This window comes from Leucopleurus acutus (assembly GCF_964270905.1).
Source record: "Leucopleurus acutus genome assembly, chromosome: 1".
In the NCBI taxonomy this organism is placed as follows: Eukaryota; Metazoa; Chordata; class Mammalia; order Artiodactyla; family Delphinidae; genus Leucopleurus; species Leucopleurus acutus.
The window spans coordinates 2395929-2417618 of record NC_139142.1 but is presented as its reverse complement, the minus strand read 5'-3'; the positions used below and the strand labels follow the sequence as shown (position 1 = coordinate 2417618).

The window sequence follows — 21690 nt, the reverse complement described above, 5'->3', positions numbered from 1 at the left end:
CTAAAATAAATTTGCAGTTTTAATGTAAGTCCTGACAGTATTGATTAAAACTTTAAACTCTTAAAACCAATCTAAAAGTAACATTTATATATTGTTGAAAGTTCAGAAGGCACAGAAAAATATAAAGAAGAAACAGTTCACCCATTATTTCATTACCCAGAGATAACTGTTAAACATTTTGGATGTTTTCCCAATCCCTTTTTTTCCTCTGTGCATATTTTTATAAGTGAGATGTTGGTATTTCTATGTATGTGAGTGTGTATTGTCTTCCTGAACAATGACCTAAGCATTCGTTACCTTGCTAAACCCCTTGTAAATATTTAAAATAATGTTCAATGGATGTATCAGTGTATTTAAGCATTCTTCTATTGAAAATTTAGGTTGTCTCTAATTGTTGCTATTGTAAAAGAAGGCGGTGGTGAAAAACGGAATCAGAGCTTTGTTCTCTTTTGTTGTTATTGTTGTGTTTTTAGTATTTTCTTAAGATACATCCCTCGGAATGGAATTGTGGATGGATGAGAGTTTGCTTAACTGCTCCAGTGTGAGGATGTGAACACAGTTGTTGATGTGAGTTAGGTTCCATTTGTGGAGCTTTGGGAATCATATTCTTTGACGAGTAGTCTAATTGTAGTTAATGCCTTGAAATGTGGCCATAGTGTCACTGGGGACAAGTATACATAATTTGTTCTCTTTGCCATCTATCATTTCCCCCTCAGCTTCTCTCCCTCCCAGTACATAGACAAAAAAGAAGTATTTTCTACTTGCCTTTCTAATTTATTTTGAAAGAATGTGGAAGTCTTGGTTGTCCAACAATTGATTCTGACTTGATGTAGAAATAGGAGATTTGGGACATCTGTAGACTTCTAGTAGATGTCCCCATGTGTAAGGATGTCTGTAGATCCCTGGCTTTTCCTGGGTTGGTTTCTTTCCTCTCAAGTAAATGTTTAGAGTTCTGCCTCTTAGGGTTACTGCAAGTTTACAAAATTATTTTGTGGTTATAGAAATAAATACTGTTGTAGAAATTTCAAACAATATAGAATGTATAATGTAGACAATTAAAGAAAGCCTTCTTGGGACTTCCCTGGTGGTGCAGTGGTTAAGAATCCGCCTGCCAACGCAGGGGACATGGGTTTGAGCCCTGGTCCGGGAAGATCCCACATGCCGCGGAGCAACTAAGCCCGTGAGCCACAACTACTGAGCCCGCAAGCCACAACTACTGAGCCCGTGTGTCACAACTACTGAAGCCCGCGTGCCTAGAGACCGTGCTCCGCAACTCAACGAAGAGTAGCCCCTGCTCGACACAACCAGAGAAAGCCTGCTCGCAGCAACGAAGACCCAACACAGCCATAAATAAATAAATGATTGAATGATGAATGAGTGAATGAATAAATAAATAACCTTCTTTTAAAAAAAGCCCTCTTATAGTCACTATTTACAATATATATGCTTCTCCTAATATTTTTATATATCTTAATAAGTAGATGACTTTTAAATCACATATATGAGCTGTTTAGCAATTTGCTGTTAACAACACATGTGGGACTTTGTTCTGTTTGAATACATTTATTGAATTGGCCAAAAAGATCATTCAGATTTTTCTGTACCATGTTATGGAAAACCGCAAACGAACTTTTTGGCCAACGCAATACAATTACCTAGTTTTAAACTACCAAGTATGGGTCCACCATAATTTAGTCTTTTCTTTTTATTTATTTATTTATTTTTAAACAAATTTTCCTCCAAAAGTATCTCAATTAGGGTTATATTGAATTTGGGTTTATTTAGTGAGAATTGGTTTCATGCAGGTTTTTTTTTTTTTTTTTTTTTTGCGGTACGTGGGCCTCTAACTGCTATGGCCTCTCCCGTTGGGGAGCATAGGCTCCTGACGCACAGGCTCAGCAGCCATGGCTCACGGGCCCACCTACTCCGCGGCATGTGGGAATCCTCCCAGACCAGGGCACGAACCCGTGTCCCCTGCATCAGCAGGCAGACTCTCAACCACTGCGCCACCAGGGAAGCCCTCATTCACATTTTTATTGAGCAGTTTTGTGTGCCTGGTAGTGTACCAGGACTGAGGGATTCAGGAAGTTTATATTCTAATGGAGAAAGAAGGGGAAAGTGAACGTGTAAACAGATAATTTATATGTGTTTCCTTTAGTCTAACTGTTTCTTCTTAGTTGTGAAAAATTGAGGTCTAGAGAAGTTAGGTCAAATGCTTAAGGTCCCTCAGCTAGTTAGTAGCGAAGTTTGGGCTAGATCTCTGGTCTCCAGACTGCATTTATTACACACATCTGCCTTGGTGTACTGTTTGATTTAATAAACCAAAATACTTAAAGCATTACTGGTACTACATAAGTTGCTCTGGGCTGTGTCTAAGTAAAACTTCCTTAAGGAGAGATGCGACCTTTGGAGTATGCCCAGAAAAAATGTGCCTTGTAGAGACATATTTCATGTAGAGGAAATGTAAATAATTCCAAGTAGCACAGATGAGAACAATAGGATTTAGGTAGTATTATAAAAATTATTGTGGAAAATTACATGATTAAATGATGACATGATACTAAGGGGACAAAGGTGTGAATGAAGGTTAAATCATGTGGTGGAATCTGGAGGTTGGACAGACAGTGAGAGAGACTGAAAAACGCTCACTAATTGGAAGAGAGGGCAGCTGATTCTTACATTATTTTAGCATCAGGCATCTCCTGTGTACTCTTAGTATTTGGACGCGCCCCTTGGGACCCAGCAGAAAGCACTCTGTTTTCCTAGGTAGAAACAAGCAATGGAAACAGATGGCATTTGGGTAGGACGATGAGGAAGGAGTAAGTGCACTGGCTGGATGAGGGGCACACATGCGCTCTAAGAAGAGGAGATAGCGTTGGCGTTTGCACAGCATTTAGAGACCTGCCAGGCTGTGACGCACATTGTCCCTGGGGAAGTGAGAAGCAATGAAGCTGGAAAGACAGGCCCAGTTCTTAAAGGGATGAGGATTTTGGAGGGATTTTTAGCTAGAAGCAGTATTGTGCACATTAGAAAGCTCTTGACGGCCCTGTGATTTAGAAGAGAGCTGGGGCTAGAGGCGGTACCTGCTGGTGCACTTGCAGGGGAGGGATGTTGATGCCTCTCTGGGCCATTGCTGTTAAAGGGAGGCTTGATGGAGATTTAGGAAGTCAAAACATCAATGTTGGGAGTGCTCAAAGGAAATGAGATGAGAGGAGTGTGGGTTAGCTGGGTGGTCCAGGTGGCCTTCACGTGCCTTTAAAGCGGGATACTTCTTACATCTAGGTCATCTGCATTGTTTCACCGTTTATTCCCCACATTTTCATTGACATACCTACTAGGCACTGTTTCTGTGATAGGATATCATCTCCCGGATGGTCTGCTCCCCAAGTCCCCGTTGAGATGTGTACTGCTGCCCTCCTACCTGGATGCCTTCCTCTCCTCTCACCTGTGGACACCCTCCTCACCCTATTCCAGGCTGTCCTCCCTCCTCGTCTCACTTGGTCTGCACCCTAGATGTCCACCTTGCTTGCCCCTAATGGCTTTAGGGCAGTCTTCTCTCAGTGGGATGCTGCCGCCCTGGGTGCAGTGCAGTGTATCTTCACATTCCCCTCTGGTCCCTACCCTTATACATAGACCCACCCAAGGTTTGGGCTTTGTGTAAGAGAAGCACTTGAAAGTTAGCAGAACAAAGTGGACATGTTAGTTGCAAGAAATTTCAAAAGGTTATTTTAGTAGGTAGTCTTGTCTTCTTTGACATATATAGAGAGTTAGGCCAGATCTTATTCCCAGTCTGTTTCACTTTACTGTTTTTAGGAAAACAAAAAAGTTTATCAAAGCATGTATGGTCAAATGTAATACAAAACTGTGGCCTGGGAGAATTCTTAGAAGGGAGTTTTAGAAGAGAGGACAGGTTAAGAAAGAGTAATCTGAGGATGATTTTTTTATTGTTTGATTCTTTTTAAGGTAGGGCTTGAAAGAGGTGAATTGGAGCTGGAAGGGGGACGCCAGTACACAGCCCTGCACACTGTTGATAGTTTCCTGAAGAAGCAGGTACCTTAGACTCGGCTGCGGTTGCCTTGGGCGTAGAAGCTAGCGAGGTCACTTTTGGCTCTTGGGAATCAGTAAAACAGATGGTTTTGCTCATTTATACATTACATATTGTATAGGTTATATATAATCATTACTTTTGCAGTTATTTAAGTGATTGATTGCTCTTTGTTTTTATTTTATAAAAATGAGGAGAAACTGGAACAATGGTACGAAGCACTGGTCTCAGTGTTAAAGTAGACAAAGATGGAAATCATTAGCTATGCCAAAGACAACCGAGCTGGAAGGCTTTTTTTTTTTTTAGGCTGGCCGAACTATTAACTTTAAAGAAAAAAAAATAACACATATAACATGATAGACATATAGAATTTAAAATTGTGTCAAAAGGCAAGTCAAATTAGAGATTTTGAAATAAATTTTAGCTTTCTTGGAATGAGAACCCTTCTTAGACCTGCAGTATTTGCAAAAGTTGTTTCTGCATTAAGTCATTTGACTTCAGTACACATTTTCAAGATTATATGGTGAGTGAGATCTTCACAGGTATGTAGTGAATATCTAAACTTTCATAGAAATATACAGTAAATGTTGGGAGTCTATATTCAGGACTTTCTAACTCACTGCAGATTGAAGTCAAAAGACCTGACAGTTGCCACAAGGCTCTTGGTAGTCTGACCCCACTTCTGCCATCTGGAACTCATCCCGAGCACGCTGTCCAGAGCCTTTTCCGTTCCCTTTGTCTGGATCACTCTTCTCCCACATGTCCGCACGGCGTTCTCTCCCTCAGTTTCTCCTGGTCACTAGGAGGGGGCCCTTCTTGACTACACTACAAAGTAGAGACAGAGACCACTACTGCCTTATCTTCGTTTCCTTCATTCCATTTGTCATCACCTGGCGCAGTATTACTTACTTTATGTCCCTCCTCTGTACTAAAATGAACGAGCAGAGGAACTTGGTATGTTTGTTCAGCTCTCTGTCAGTCCTCTCTTGGCATGTGGTGGATCAATACTTGTCCAATGAGAAGATGATGGGGTGTGGACACTCCTTGTGTGGAGGTTTGCGAAAATAGGCCTTTTGGCTATTTGTTCTGTAACTCGGGTCACTTGGAGCCCTCTAACATTTTCTTCTTTGCCACTCACCTTGTGGTGTCCATTTATTTACTCAGTAAATTTTTGAGTGACTGTTTATGTGTCAGGTCCTAGAGGAATACAAGAACGAACGATCTGACAAGTCTGCCCACGTGTAGCTTACAGTCTGTTGGGAAACTGCCCTGGTAAGGTATGAGTGCGTTGACAAGAGGGAAGAGTGTACTTAGAATTCTCATCTGTTAGGTCTGGGACCGGAGTGAGTCAGGGAGGGGTCAGGTAAGCTAATACTGGCCTTGGTTTTCAGCCATTTATAAATAAATGGCTATCAAGGGGTTTGAAGTTTGTGATGTTTTTCAGGGTGTGAAAACTACTTTTTAAAAATCGTTTTTATTCTTTTAAGTGCTCTAGAGTTAACTAAAATGTGTAAAACTTATTAGAAGAGACAAAGAGCTGAATTTATAAACGATAGTGGGAGCCCTCTGTTAGTCCTCCCTTACCCTTCAATCATATCAGTGTGTCTTATCTTCATCCTTTTAAACTTAAAATTTTTCAGTTTGTTAAGTTGTAATTTATTTATCCTTTCTGTTCACAATGGACATCTCAGTTTTTTATTACTGCCAACTATTACTACTGGGAACATTCTTTGACTGATTTCTGATATCTATTTGGAATATAGATATTTAGATCAATGCCAAATTATTTTCCAAAGTGGTCAAGCTGGTTTATACTGCTACCAATGAAACACACAACTTATTTGCTCAGTGTTCTCTCCCATGTTTGTTATTGTTGGACTTCTACATTTTAGACTATCCAGTGAGTATGGCTTTGTTTCTCATACCAGGGAATTTTGCTATTTTTGTTAGGTGTGATAATGACATTATGTTTCTGCAAAAACTATATCCACATTTTTTAAAAGATGAATACTGATATACATATATATATATATGAAATAACTGGGATTTACTTTAAAATTCTTTAGCAGATGTAAAGCACATTTTGGGTTGGTTGGCCAGATCGGAATACAGATTAAAGTATTGTTTCAGTGTTAAATTTACTCTTCTGTCGTTACATAAGAGCACTACTCTTAGAAAATATATGCTGAGTATTTAAGAGTAATACTCAGCATATATTATATGACACTCTCAAGTGGTTCAGAAAAGTAATTACGAGTATACGTACAAGCTTGTTTTTATTATTAAAAGTAGCCTGTAATTTCTTCATCTCATCACATTGGCTATAACCACTACTAAAATTTTGCTTTCGTGTCTTTTCTCTGAGCTTGTGTATATACTCTGATTTTAAGCACAAATGGATCATACTAATATAATAGTTTTCCAATTTTAGTTTTCCTATGATTAAAAGTTACACTGAGGTTTGGTCCTGAATAATATCCCATCAAATAGCTTAATTTACTTAACCATGTCCCTATTCTTGGACATTTATATTTTTTCAATTTTTTCCCCTACTATAAATAACATATGAGTAAGCAGGAATTTATAATGTCCTTTTCCAGCAGAAAAGAAAGCCATCCTGGATTCTGCAGATCACGTTTCCCAGTTAAGTGCATTCATAGTTCTTTTTCTCTGGCACTTATGACAATTGGAATTAATTACTTGTGTAATTATTTCTCTCTCTGGCCAGGCTGTGAGTTCTATGAAGGCAGAGACTCTCCTTTTTAATCATGGATATATAAGCAGTACCGGGCACACAGTAGGCCTAAAAGATGAATTGAATCAGTGGGGAATAATTAAATGTAAAACAGATTAGTTTATTATAAAATATCACTCTTCTGCAGCCTACTTTGAAAGCTTAGATTTCTTTAGTGGATGAAGAAGCTCCCCCTCCCCCACAAGATTCAAGCATCGGCAGTGGGAATACCTGCCGCCTCCCAACAGACATGCCCCCTGTGATCTCACTATTCCACTGTGCAGTCTAGCTTTTGTTATTAGAGCTGAAGAAACCAGGCCCACAGAGAAGGGACTTGTCTAAAGTTTGTGATGGGCAGAGCCTTTTGTCACCTTCCTGTAACCTAGCCTCCCTCTGAGTTTCCCTTGGCCACTTGAGTCTCTTTTAGGATCCCTCTTTCTAGTGTCTTGTAAAGAGATGGATTGTACTGGAGGGAGGAGCATTGTATATAGAGTTTGGAAGAGGCAGGGTTGAAGGACAAATGTCCCTGTGAAGTGAGGTTTGTATACAAGTTATAGGGAGTCACTAGAATTTACAGACTTTTAAACCCTTCTGACCACCTCCTTCCTCCCCTGCTCAGAACCCCACAAGCAGAAGGGTTTTTTTGCGTGATTGAAATTCACAACTCACAAATTCAAAAACCTTATTTTATATAGCAGGAACATTTCTTCTCATTTCTGTGGTTCTGATATTGTCGTATTCTTTTAAATGCCAAAACCTTAAAATTTTGTGCTCATTGAGAGGGTTTTTATCACATTCAAATAGGGAATGGTCTTCACACATTAACTTTATGCTCTGATTCATTGATTCTCCAAACTGGCCCATCATAACCACCTGGGAGCATTGTAAAAACAAACCAGAAACATCAAGAGTGCGCTAGATTCTTTCCGTGATCTACGTGTCCATTTTCTGAGAATTCACCTTGCTGTACCCTTACACAAGTGCTTCTCTCTACGCACATCATACGTTACTAAAAACTCTATGCATAAAGTATACACACACATCCATGCACACACATATGTACAGACATAAACATGAACACACATACATGCGTGTACACATACATTTACAAAACAGGGTGGAGCCCAAGAGTCAGTATTTTAAAGACGTTTGTCAGATGATTCTTAGCAGACAGGATTAGGAACTGTTGAATTGGAGCACAGCTCTGATGGACGGAGTTCAAGGACTGGGCAGGTTCTCTTGCTAAACTAATTCTGTGGTTGTAAACTGCTGCATCCCTTCCTTCTGGTGGAATCTCACAAATGTTTATGAAGGAATTTTAATACTTTTCATCTGTATATTTCGACTCTTCTATTTTTATACAAAGTATACAAAGCATTTGTATGTGTATATATATTTATATATGTGTATTTTTATACAAAGTATTTATAGAATACTTATTATTTTACAAGTGATGAAATGGGCTTAGCCTGCAAGTTCCTGATGGAAACTAAGGACTTTGACTCATGGTCTAGGGCTCTTTCCACTAGAGTCCGCTATGAGGTTATAGGTGAAACAACTGTTAGTCTCCCCCCCCCCCCTTTTTTTTTTTTGCGGTACGCAGGCCTCTCACTGTTGTGGCCTCTCCCGTTGCGGAGCACGGGCTCCGGACGCGCAGGCTCAGCGGCCATGGCTCACAGGCCCAGCCGCTCCGCAGCATGCGGGATCCTCCCGGACCGGGGCACGAACCCGTGTCCCCTGCATCGGCAGGCGGACTCTCAACCACTGAGCCACCAGGGAAGCCCTTTTTCCCCCTCTTTTAATGTCAGGGAATGTTGCCTCGATTGAGGGAGATGCAGACCTTGTTGTGAGCATGGTTCCTTCCTTCAGCTCATGTACGCAAAGCAAAGCACAGGACAGCAAACAAGATTATTCTGAGTGCACGGCTGCCTGCTGTGAGGGACTCAGTCATCAAGTAAGTTGACTTGGTGTGACAGAGATGCAAGAGGATAGTGTGTCACTGCGATGATCTTACTCTTTACCGTAGACTTTGGGCATTTTTAAGGAAAAAGGTGGTTATTGTTTTGATTAGTCACAACTAAATGTCATTCATTCTAGTGATGATCAGTTTTTAAAATATGGGAGATTCTGCGTATGCCTTTCTGGAGAATACACAAATGTATGAATACTAGAGTAAAGGGGGAGGGATGCTCTTATCCTTTTCTTGGAAAAAATGTTTAATGCAGCACACAAAAAACGTTTAAATTTAACATTTAGATGTTTTAAAAATTACTCTTAAAATCTTAGCCCTGGAAGACATGAGGGTCAATCCATTCTTACGTGATGAGGAAACTGTGGCACAGAGTCAGGGGTAGGACTTTTTCAGAGTTGTGTACGTTGATCCTGGGTGGATTAGGTAGGAACGCATGCCAGAAGCTGAATTTCAGCGTGTATGGCTTAGTAGAGTATTCATATTTCTTATTTCCACTTGATCAGATTGTCTATGAGACTGGGCTGGATTTTGTAGTATTTACTGGGGTGCTGGAGGGTGGGAGGAGCTTTTTCTCTAGAGTGGGATTTTAACAGAACTACATTACGAAATAGCATTGTCATGAAGAAGATGTGTTTCATCATTGACTAGGAAGGACTGGTTCATTACATTACATTGTGCTCTGGCTGAGACTCGGTGGCTTATTTCTTAAGCCCTCTATCCCCCACCTCAAGATATTCAGAGGGATCACTGAAATATTAGCTGTAGTAATGTTTATGCCCACCAGGTGGCATAGTTGCTCTACCTAAATGATTTAAGCTCATTTTGATTCTCAGCGAGTTACAGTGATAATTCATTTCTTATTTAATAATAAAAAGAGGTACCATGATATTTGTTACCATATTCTTGAAGAAAACTTAGCATGCTCATTTTGAGTTACGAGAGAGAAATTGGTACCGTATTTCCTTTGCAGCACCTAAAGCTACTGTAAATGTTATGATGGTAAAAATTTTAAAAAGCTGTATTAAGGCTGTAGCTTTGTCCTCAGCATACCTTATGGTGTCAGCCTCTTGCTCTGCATAGACTATGCAAGATCGCACGGTATTCCAAATCGCTGCAGTATCTGGGGGAGGAAAGGGTGAGTTAAGGTTAAGGGGGCAGTTTTCATCTGCATTCTTCCCCTTTTTGCAATTGAATTTGAGATTCTTACTAATGGTACTGGGAGCATTTAGGTCATTGGGTTAAAACATGAATATAGAAACCAATGAAGCCTCGCAGGAGGCAGCCATTTGCCTGTTACCCTCAGTTTCTGTCCCTTCCTTCATCAGCCACAGTTCTGTTTTCTTAACTTCATTCAAACTGAATAGATCGTGTTGATGTGCCTTGCTCAGTTCTCTGGTCTACCGTGGAGACTGTTCTTATCTGACATGCCCCCCCCCCCCCCCCCCCGTCTCCCTTACTCAAGAGATGGGATAGTGAACAGAGGTTTAACGCCATGGGTCCTGGGGCCAGACACTCGGTGTACATGAGTCCTAGCACTGCTACTTACCAGCTGTGTGACCCTGCCCAAATGGTCTAACTTCTCTGCGCCTCAGTTTCTTCGTTTGTCAATGGGAGTGGTAATAGAATTATCGGAGAGGATTAAAAAGATAATCCTGGTAGAGAGCTTAGAGCAGTGGCCCGAACATAGTAAATTCTCAAATGTTAGTGACTCTTATGAGTATAGCTGTTGAATCTTTAGGAAGCTTTCCTTGAGTTATCATCATCGCCGTCACTAGTTACTGAGTATTTTGCATTCTCACATTATCCTGCATCTGCACTGTTATTTTGTGTATTTATGTTCTCCTCTGCCACCTGTGTGTTGTTTCAAGCTACTGCAATAAATCACTTTTCTTTTGTATTTTGGCCCACTTAGTGCAGTGTTCAGTACATAGTAAGGGTAGTTCAGTAAACGTTTGACTGAGCCTTATGAATTTTGTACATTTTTTGATGAATCTCACACATTCTACCTTTTTAAAAATAAATACGTTTACTTGTTTATTTATTTATTTATGGCCTCATTGGGTCTTCATTGCTGCCCACGGGTTCTCTCTCTAGTTGTGGCGAGCGGGGGCTACTCTTCGTTGCAGTGCGCGGGCTTCTCATTGCGGTGGCTTCTCCCGTTGTGGAGCACGGGCTCTAGGCGCACAGGCTTCAGTAGTGTGGCACGGGCTCAGTAGTTGTGGCTCGTGGGCGTAGTTGCTCCGCAGCATGTGGGATCTTTCCAGACTAGGGCTCGAACCCGTGTCCCCTGCATTGGCAGGCGGATTCCTAACCACTGCACAACCAGGGAAGTCCCTCACACCTTCTACCTTTAAGTGATGTTACCCGGAAAACATAATTCATTCACCTATGCTTTCCATAATGGTAAGGTCTTGTCAAAAAAAGCCGTGGTTTGTATAGTCCGTGTACTTCTTAAAGGATCAGAGTGGTGCAGGTGTCTTTATCCATCATAATTTAAGATGAGACAGTTCTCCCTGGTTGTTCCTATAGGAGTTTTCAAGTTTTTAAAAACATTGCATTATTTCTTTTTAAATTGTTTTTAAAGCAGAGTACACTTAACTCTGTGTCTGATTCTTCTGCTGCTGACGACGGATTAGACTGTTAGCTAAGCTGCACAAGAAACACATGCTTCTGGCCTGTGCCCTGGGGAAGGCTGGTGGGTGCAGATGCCCGGGCCAGGGACCTTGGGATGTCCTGATCACAGCTCATTCAGTGACTCTGCCCGCAGTGGCTCCTCGCCCCAGATTGGGATGGACTCTGGTTAACCTTCAGTCTTCTACAGGCAAAGTCAAGATTACTGTTGCCAGATAAAAGAAAGTGTTGGAAATGACCCCACGGACTCCGGCTTACCCCGGCTTTCTTTGTCTCAGGCAGCTTGTACTTCTCTTGCTTCCCTTCCTGTTTCATCTTTTGTCCACAGACAAGGCAGTTGGGAGTGGATTTTGTTTTCTTAGGTTGAAAGCTCACTTTTGCTTAAGGAAAGAGCACGGGAGGTTTTGAAAAATGTACACTTTCCATTTTCTTCATGACCTACCCATAGTTCCTGGCAGGCTGTGTCAGGCAGGTGGTGGGGAGGGCATCGGGAGTCTAGAAACTGTGATGGGTGGCCATGCCCTCTGATGATGAAAGGGAACGAGGGCTGGGGACTATACAGGGTGGGAAGGTAGTGAGAGACAAGCCCTGTCCGCAGCATTGTTTGTGCCAATGGCTGTATTGTGAATTACTCTAGTCCGAAACATTGTGTGAGGAGGAGGGGAGAGGAGGGGTTCCTGCTGTGCTGTAGTTTTCAGTCAGGTGCTATAACCCAGCTTTTCCGGGGAGAGCAACTTCCTACGAAGGTTTAGGAAGTTGCTAAGGGTAACACAGTCTCAAATATGGGGCTTACTATGCGCCAGGCACCGCTAGCTGTGAACTCGTTTTATAAGAGACAGAGCCAAGATCTGACCTGAGTCTTTCTTAACCCACACCTGACCTGTGCTGCCTTTCCTCCTCCCTGCCTCCCTCCCAACTTTCTTTCTTTCTTCCTTCCTTCCTTTCTCTCCCCCTCCCCCTCCCCCTCCCCCTCCCTCCCTCCCTTCCTTCCTTTCTTTTTAAATTGAGGTACAGTTGATTTACAGTATTGTGTTAGTTTCAGGTGAACAGCAAAGTGATTCAGTTTTTTACATATATATATTTTTAGATTATTTTCCATTACAAGGTTATACAAGATATTGACTATAGTTCCCTGTGCTATACAGTAAATCTTTGTTGCCTATTTTATGTATAGTAGTTTGGATCTGTTAATCCCATACCCCTAATTTATCTACCCCTCCCCCTTTCCACTTTGGTAATAACCATAAGTATGAGTCTGTTTTTGTTTTGTATATAAATTGATTTGTATTATTTTTTAGATTCCGTGGATGCATGATGTCAGATATTGGTCTTTCTCTGTCCAACTTACTTCACTTAGTATGATAATCTCTAGGTCCATCCATGTTGCTGCAAATGGCAATATTTCATTCTTTTTCATGGCTGAATAATACTCCATTGTATAAATACACCCCATCTTCTTAAGCCAGTCATCTGTTAATGAGCACTTGGGTTGTTCCCATGTCTTGGCTGTTGTAAATAGTGCTGCTGTGAACATTGGGGTGCATATATCTTTTCCAGATATATGCCCAGGAGTGGGATTGCTGGATCATATGGTAGCTCAATTTTTAGTTTTTGTTTTGCTTTTTGCGGTATGCGGGCCTCTCACCGCTGTGGCCTCTCCCACTGCGGAGCACAGGCTCCGGACCCGCAGGCTCAGTGGCCATGGCTCACGGGCCCAGCCGCTCCGCGGCATGTGGGATCTTCCCAGATCGGGGCACAAACCCATGTACCCTGCCTCGGCAGGCGGACTCTCAACCACTGTGCCACCAGGGAAGCCCCTATTTTTAGTTTTTTAAGGAACCTCCATGCTGTTTTCTACAGTGGCTGCACCAGTTTACATTCCCACCAACAGTGTAGGAAGGTCCCCTTTTCTCAACACCCTCTCCAGCATTTCTTATCTGTAGGCTTTTTAATGATACGTGCTGCCTTTCAACTTGCTAGAAAAAGAACCGAAAATGTTGACATTGTACATATCACAGGTCCCCCAGCATTCATTCAGCAAATGTTTGTCTAACCTTTATTGGACATTGAGCAATGAAAAGAATGAAAAATTGTATTTTTGCTAGTGGGTATCAGGTGGTAATTCTTTTACAAGTTGTAAGGCTCCCCATACATTAACTTATTTCATCACACCTTCAAGGCGCCTGGTAGACATACCAGGTGGCTTTACTTAAGTAGCTATGACAGCGTTCTTCCTTTGCTTTAGATTTGAGTCTGCAGGGTGGTCTTCAAGAAAACCTAAAAGATGTGTGACTTGAAAAACCACCGTATAAGAGCACCTTGCAGTTTACAATGTGGCAAATGTTACATTTACCCTTAGCTGCAGCAGCTGGAATCCACTGTGTTAGTCTGTTTTCCTGGCCCTACCACCAGCTAATTTTTGTGTTAAAACAAAAGAACAGGTGAAAATAGAAAAAGCATCTAAAGAATGCTTTTGTTTCCCTTGTAATTTTTAAGGTAAATCTGGTAAGAGACAATGGGGACAGGTTTAATGGACCCTGTTACTGATGTAGCAGATTCTGGTTCTGCCCCGAGAGCGAGAGCTGTGGGCAGGACAGGCTCTCGAGGGCCTCCTGCATCGCGTCCAGCCTGTGCATTATTTGCTTAAAGGTCATTTGACTGACTGGTGATCACATGACTGCATGTGTGCACACATCGCACATTGCTTACTCAGCTAAGGTGAAAACAGCGTCTGGAAACCTGTATGCGCGCAGAGTTGAGATTATGTAGCAGAAGTTTGAGGTTCGTTTATTGTTTGTTCACTAAATATTCATTAAAAGAAGGAACCCTTAAAGCAGACCTCCAGGGTTGACCCTCAGTTCACTGTACATTGTTTTTCTCTCTTCCTCTCTCATGTGTTCTTGACTTGAGCACATCTCGTTACCTGGTCTTTGTCCTCTGACCTGCGGTCCAGCCCCGGGCTCTAGGTGCCGCTGGCAGCATCTAGGCACCTCTCAGAAGAGTTATCTCCGGCCAGGTGTGCACAGCCACCTGCTCTGCAGCCTTACTTTTTTGTTTGTTTGGTTTTTTTTGCGGTACGCAGGCCTCTCACTGTTGTGGCCTCGAGCACAGGCTCCGGACGCGCAGGCTCAGCGGCCATGGCTCACGGGCCCAGCCACTCCGCGGCATGTGGGATCTTCCCGGACCGGGGCACGAACCTGCGTCCCCTGCATTGGGAGGCGGACTCCCAACCACTGCGCCACCAGGGAAGCCCTTTTTTTCTTTTTTTTTTTTGAACATTTGAGCATTTTTCTCTTATTTGGCATAATCTACCCTATTGTGAAGTAAAACAAGGGACACACTTCGGAATATTTACGCCCCCATTTTAAAAATCAGCAGTTACGGGACTTCCCTGGTGGTGCAGTGGTTAACACTCCGCACTCCTCATGCAGGGGGTCCAGGTTCAATCCCTGGTCAGGGAACTAGATCCCACATGCATGCCGCAACTAAGAGTTTGCATGCCACAACTAAGGAGCACACTGGCAGCAACCAAGGAGCCCATGTGCCTAAGACCTGGCATGACAAAATGAATGAATGAATGAATGAATATTTTAAAAATAAATAAAAATCACCAGTGTCAACTTTTGGGACAAACAAGGACCTTTATCATTCACTGACTCTCAGGTAAATTGGAATTTTACTCTCTTCTGAGTGGAGTAACCAGTCAGTTTGTGAGTATTTTAGATGTAAAAAAGAAAATAGAAAATTAATGTCTTAATTGACTCTTGTCAGTGGAAAAAATTTTCCCCTTATATTAGAATATATGCTAATGAGTTTGAATTCTTTTTCAAAATTGATTTCTTTTTCCTAGTTAGTTGTCAGTTATACCAAAATTAGGAAGGATGGTTGTGATAGAATTGAATAGCATTCTGAAACTTAGAAGCACTGACTTTTATTAGGTGTCTGCTGTAACACTCAGCCTTATTTTCTCAACTCTAAGTCTGGTCATTGCACCTGGAGAGTGAGTTTTGAGGGAAGGGCAATAGGGGCTAGTAGGATTTAGTGTTTGTTTCATACAATTCTGTGCTATCTGATTTTCAAGCTTTACTATTTTTGTAGTTTATGAAGAAAAGTCATACATGAATAAAGAAGTGCTGTTGATTAGTAGTCTCGTATTTTTCTGGAAGAAAGGCTGGAAAGCGTGGAGAGGAGGGAGGTTTGTCACTGGGGGTGGCAGCCTCTGGGGCTTGAGGCTGTTAGTTTTCCTGGGTGTTTCCTTAGTGCTTGAGAGCTGGCATTAGCCACCTTGTTTGGGAGTTTGAGAGCAAATAGTAGGCGGTGGTGCGTGTAATTTATCTCAGATTTTTTTTAACATAAAAGTGGGTTGCTTGTTCTTCAACCTCAGCTGAGACTTAAAAGCAAACCCCTATTTAATATTTCTTTTTATTTCTAAATAATTATTTTTCAAAGTACCAAAGTAATATTTATCATAGAAAATTTAAGTAGAATCTTGTTTAAAACAAAAACAGAATTATAATCTCACCATCCAGAAATAAGTACTGTGAGTATTTTTTCAGCCATTTCTCTGTGGGATTTATATATGTAAGACCCATAATGAGATCATATTATTCAGCTCTATTTTGTTCCTGTCTAGTCTTTATTTTTATTCTTGTGCATGGCCGGCCTGAAATACATATACGTCAATGTCAATTCTGGTGCCCGTAGACTATGCCCTGTCCCTCAGTTTGTTTACCGGCCTCTTGTCTTCTTTTTCAGTGGATGAATACATTGCCATTGCCAAAGAGAAGCATGGATACAACATGGAACAGGTAATGGCATGGTTTTCTTTTGTTGTTACAAATGGGGTTTACAGTTGACCTGTTAAGTTTGTTCTGTTCTCTGTGTTGGGTAGCACTGTTTGCTCATTAGCCTTTCTTTGTAGTCACTAGCAGTATTATACAAGGCTCTAGTCCCCTTTTCTACTGCTTGAGATGAGTGGTAGAAGACCCTTTGATTGGAAAAGCATGCATGTGTCCTGCCAGTCTGCACTGTTTAGGGGAGCAGTGGCTCTTAGGTGCTGGATACTTGGGCATAATGCTTTCGTATTTGAATATGGGATTTGTTTATCATTCTTGTGGTTGTGTGATGGTTTTTTTCCTGACTCATGGTGTCACACTCAAACCTACTCAAACCTGTTTTAATATTAATTGCTTTGAATCACTTTCTGGTTGTAAAATTTGACTAAGGTTTTTAAAAAATTGTTTGGAGCCAATTAATGAGAAATCCACAAGATTAATTTTTCTCCCAAAGTGTGATGATATCTTATTTCAGCCTTATTTCTAATTACGATTCTTTTAGGTAATCACATTAAATTGGATTAGTGCTTTCCTTTGTACTGATCTAGATTTTACAGCCTGTAAATTACCAAAATTTTTCATTTGCCCTAATGCCTGAGGATACCACTGATTTTGGTTATATAGACTTGGACCCTTTCTTTTAGCCTTGGCCTTACTTTTAGTCATTCTACCCTGGTAGAACTGTCAGGAAAACCAATTACAATAAAGTAGTTTCAGAATCTTTCAAAGCAAGAAGTGTATGCTTCTCTTTCTCCAAACCCTACTTATGAACTTCACAAAGCTCCTCAGAAAATCATCGATTTTTTTTCTGTTTAGAAAGTGTAATTATTATTGGATGATTGCTGATTACACTTGTATGAATTTTTAAGGATTTTGGTCTTCAAAAGGATGATCATTTCCACTTTAAAGTTGACGCACAGGGAGCTTCCTTTGGAAAGTATTCCTGAATTCTCTTGTTTCTAATTTGTTCCTAACCCATTTGTATTTTTTTCCCTTTCTGAGCTGGAGAAAACTGTTTAGATTTGAAATTTTTTGGCAAAAGAATAACAAACAATTGTGTCCTTTTTGAGTTACTTTCTCCTTCGTATCCAGTGGCTTTAGCGTGTGACCCTGGACGAGCACAGACTCCAGAGTCCCACTGCTTCTGCTGTTTACTAGCTGTGACCATTGGCAAGTTACTGAATTTCTCAGGGCCTCCATATCCCAACTTGAGAATTGAGACTAATGGAACTTATCTCACAGGGCTCGAGACAGATGAGTTAGTGTACAAAAGGGCACGGATCAGCTCTGCCGCTTAGCAGTGCGTGTGGGTGCGCCATTTGTGAATTTGTCCGGGTATGAAGCAATACTTGCTCTTCTTGGGCCAGCCTCATTTCCACTTTAATGTTTCAGTCATGTCAGTCATGTTGTTGGCCTAAAAATTTCACTGATACTGTTTTTCTAGGCTCTTGGGATGCTCTTTTGGCATAAGCATAATATTGAAAAATCACTGGCTGATTTGCCCAACTTTACCCCCTTCCCAGATGAGTGGACTGTGGAAGATAAAGTCTTATTTGAGCAAGCCTTTAGTTTTCACGGGAAAACTTTTCATAGAATCCAACAAATGGTGAGTAGGTGAGACCATTCACTGTGTGCCCCCCCAACCCCCCCGCCCCACAATGTACCTGAGGGGTAGGGCTGTCATCCTCGAGCATGAGCGTTCCCGTTTTTAATGAAGCAGCTCACTGCAAGCTGCTGGGTGCGTGAGAGGCTTCACATTACAAGAGTGAGCTGTTCCCTGGCACCTCCCAGCTTGACAGCTGTACCTCAGCCCACCCCACCCCACCCCTCTTGTCGGGACGACCCTGAGTGTCCTTTTTTTTTTTTGGCTGCATTGGGTCTTTATTGCTGCACGCGGGCTTTCTCTCTAGTTGCAGCGAGCAGGGGCTCCTCTTCGTTGCAGGGCGCGGGCTTCTCATTTTGCAGTGGCTTCTCTTGTAGAGCACGGGCTCTAGGTGCGCGGGCTTCAGTAGTTGCGGCGCGTGGGCTCAGTAGTTGCGGTGCGCGGGCTTAGTTGCTCCGTGGCATGTGGGATCTTCCTGGACCAGGGATTGAACCCATGTCCCCTGCATTGGCAGGTGGATTCTTAACCACTGTGCCACCAGGGAAGTCCCCCCAGAGTGTTCTGATAGAAAGGGTCTCTGATGGTGGATGAGGCCAAACATCATGGGGCCCCTGTCTCCCTGGGGAGTTTTGCTGACCTGTCACTTCTAGAAAGGTATTTGGTGGACTCCTACTGTGAAAGCTTACTGATGGTTACATTAGTGCTAAAATGAATTTTTAAAAAAATAACCTAGAAGTTATGTTAGAAGCTGTAGTCGTGTGAAAACTCTGATTCATCTTAAGCTGACTGCAGTCTTTCATGGGCTGAGTTTCACTTACAGTCAAACTTCAGTAATTTGAAAATGTATCGATGAGAATTCTTTTGTGAATTCAGAGAAAAATGGCTGTGACTTAGGACATTTCTGAATACATGAGAGTGATCCTTATGAAATATATCTACACACATTTGATTTTTAAAGATTAGCTTTAAATCTAAGCCAACTCGTTTTGTATATTTAGCTTCCTGATAAATCTATAGCAAGCCTGGTGAAATTTTACTACTCCTGGAAGAAGACGAGGACTAAAACCAGCGTGATGGATCGCCACGCTCGGAAACAGAAACGGGAGCGGGAGGAAAGGTCAGTATGCACGCGGGGTGGTGTCTCAGCCCTTTGGAGATCTTTGCACCGGCATTTCTAAGAGCTGGTGGGTACACAAAGGAAAGGTAGAGGGACCGGATTTCCCCCAGTTCCTTCCTGGTGGAACCAGAACATACACAAATATTCTTCAGCTCCATGCTCATGAGCTGTGTTAATGCATGAGTGCTACCTTCTAAAGGTGTCTTTTCTCACCGCTCTGCAGTCAGCACACTTTGTTCTGAATGAGTGAACTTTCCAACACATTCCTTTGTGCCCCTTAAGGGTGTCTTCTTTTAGTAAAAAGGAATCTCTTCTTATGTTGAAATTTACTTGGTGTGCTTCTGCAGGATTCAGTTGACGTTTTTATGTTTGATGTGTTAAAATCTACAGTTTAGATTTCCTTCTTCCTTTTTTTACCATCCATTTTGTGTATGTGAGTGAGTGAGAGGGGAACATTTTATGACTTCTTAATAAGGAGGTTAGTTTTAAGGACAGCTTAGTGCATAGGACGCACCTTAACCATCACGCCCTCAGCCTTACATACAGCAGAGTCAGGGAAGCGGCCTTTGCTCACCCGCAGAAGTGGGTTCTGGTCTCAACTGAAGGGTCTGCTGATGGTCTCACAGGCAGGTTGGGTCAATGCACTCCTTTCCAGGCCTCTGTTTCCTCAGCTCTAAAATGAAGATGCTTCAGGTCTAGAAGGCAGCACACAAACATAGTGGGTTTTATGGTAGTGGGAATATAGGTGGCTTTTAAAAATTATATTTTCTATAATATATTATTTTTATAAATTAACAATACAGAATAAAATGAAGAAGTATAAACTATATGATCTCTGTGGCCCTGTGTTAGGAGAGTATCTTATGATTTCAAATGAAAGAGAATAACCTGTGGGGACAGATTGAGAATTATCACTTTTGGAGACACCTGCGAAGCTCTTTCCAACCATAAGATTCTATAAAATTGTTGACCTTGACACATCTGCATATTTTTTTAGTTTGCAACATACATAACTAGTGGGTCTATTTATGGATCAGTACTCTTTGTGACCAAAGAAAAGTAGCAAACTCTACTGAATTTGTTTTTAGTGTTATAGCAATTTTTGATTAAAATCCCTTGTTTCCTTTATATGTTAGGTCTAGTTTACTGTTTATAAACTAAGTCTGTTACTACAAACAAGTGCGGTTTACTAAGCTGAAATCAGAATTAAATTAAAAACAAAAGATTGGGATTTGTTTTCCTTGAGGATGAAGCGATAAGGGCACTGTGCTCACTGCATCTGCACAAGGGTGCTCCTGCCTTCCCGGTGCACCTTCACACCGTCGGGATGCAAACAGAGGAGGGGCACCCTGGCCATGGCAGAAGCACCTGAGAGACTGTTGTCTTTCTAACGGGACCTCCCTGTGAAAGGAATGGCAGGGCCTGGGAAAATTCCCTCCACCCCTGGCTCTTTCTCCTCTCAGACATGCTTTCCTCAGCCAGAACTTCTTCCCACTGTGGGCCTTGGGGGTGGGTTGGGGGAGAAGGAGAGCACAGTGGGTGCGTCACCTGGGATGGGTTCCTGAGACAAAGTGGGTGTTGACATTTGAAACCCTGAGTGTTCTGCTGCCACCACTGCTCAGCTGGCTTTAGCTGCAGGCAGACTGGGGCAGGCTGCCTGGCTTCTGTGAGCCTTCGCTTTCACATTTTTTTTAAGCAAAAGGAGGCGGACTCTCAACCACTGCGCCACCAGGGAAGCCCTTTTTTTTCTTTTTAAGTAAGAAATACTGCATGGAAGGATATAAACAAAAGCATGCACCATATCAATGCGAGCGTTCTTTTTTTTTTTTTTTTTTTTGCGAGCGTTCTTTTTAAAATTAACTTAAAATACCAGTTATTCGAGCCACCAAAAAGCCTCTCCCGTTCTCAGACTTGTGTAGTTGTGAGTAGACAGGTGGGACTCGAACATGGATTTTTACTTGTTGGTGAATTTATTCCCAATACAATAGGCTCTATTCCTGAATAATTTCTCAGTTATATCTAATGATCATGTCCTGGTCCTCCATTAGCTACTTATGGAGAATTAAAGTAAATGTCTTAAATTTGACATTTTTAGTTGAGAGAAAACACTTTACAAATAATAAAGCGACAATGTTTTAGGCCTGGTTTGGGAGTTAGAAACCCATTTAATAGCTTCTTTAATCATTTAGACTAAAAGAGCTATGGAATTGGTATTTCATTTGAACTGTAAAAATGTATTTATCTCAGCATTCTGAAAACATATACTAATTTTGTATTACATCTGTCATTAAATCAATATATTGCTTATATTTGTGTATTAAATAGAATTAGTACAAAATAATCTTTCAGTAACTTGTTTTTGTCTTCCAGTGAGGATGAACTGGAAGAAACAAATGGAAATAATGCCATTGACATTGAGATTGATCAAAACAAGGAAAGCAAAAAGGAGGTATTTTTTTCCCCCAGTACTGTTAAGACAAATAAATTTCATTACTAGTTTCATAAGTAAAACATTCCTTTTTCTCATTCTACTTAATATATTAAGTGCTGTGTACAAGGCATCATGGTGTGGCTTTGTAAACAATACTAACTTTGCTTTGTAGAACTTAGAATTTTGTTTGCTAAGAAATACGAGAAAGGAAGCCTTAACGGAAAAAATGGCATCAACGAGGAAAGTTTTGATGTAGGGTAACAGTTCTCACTGCCTTCTTGCCTGGGCCCTTCGCTCAGCAGGTTACATAGGGGCCTTGTTA

General features: G+C 41.6%; 1 protein-coding gene across 1 annotated transcript in view; it reads left to right on the top strand.

The window, feature by feature from the left end:
* The window catches only part of RCOR1 (REST corepressor 1), a 38724-nt gene that overhangs the window by 2237 nt on the left and 14797 nt on the right, over positions 1 to 21690 (top strand). The window contains exons 2-5 of the mRNA XM_082839285.1: positions 16138 to 16190; positions 17662 to 17823; positions 18819 to 18937; positions 21308 to 21386. Of these exons, the coding sequence (XP_082695411.1) occupies positions 16138 to 16190; positions 17662 to 17823; positions 18819 to 18937; positions 21308 to 21386 (413 nt within the window). The remainder of the gene's footprint in view (positions 1 to 16137; positions 16191 to 17661; positions 17824 to 18818; positions 18938 to 21307; positions 21387 to 21690) is intronic.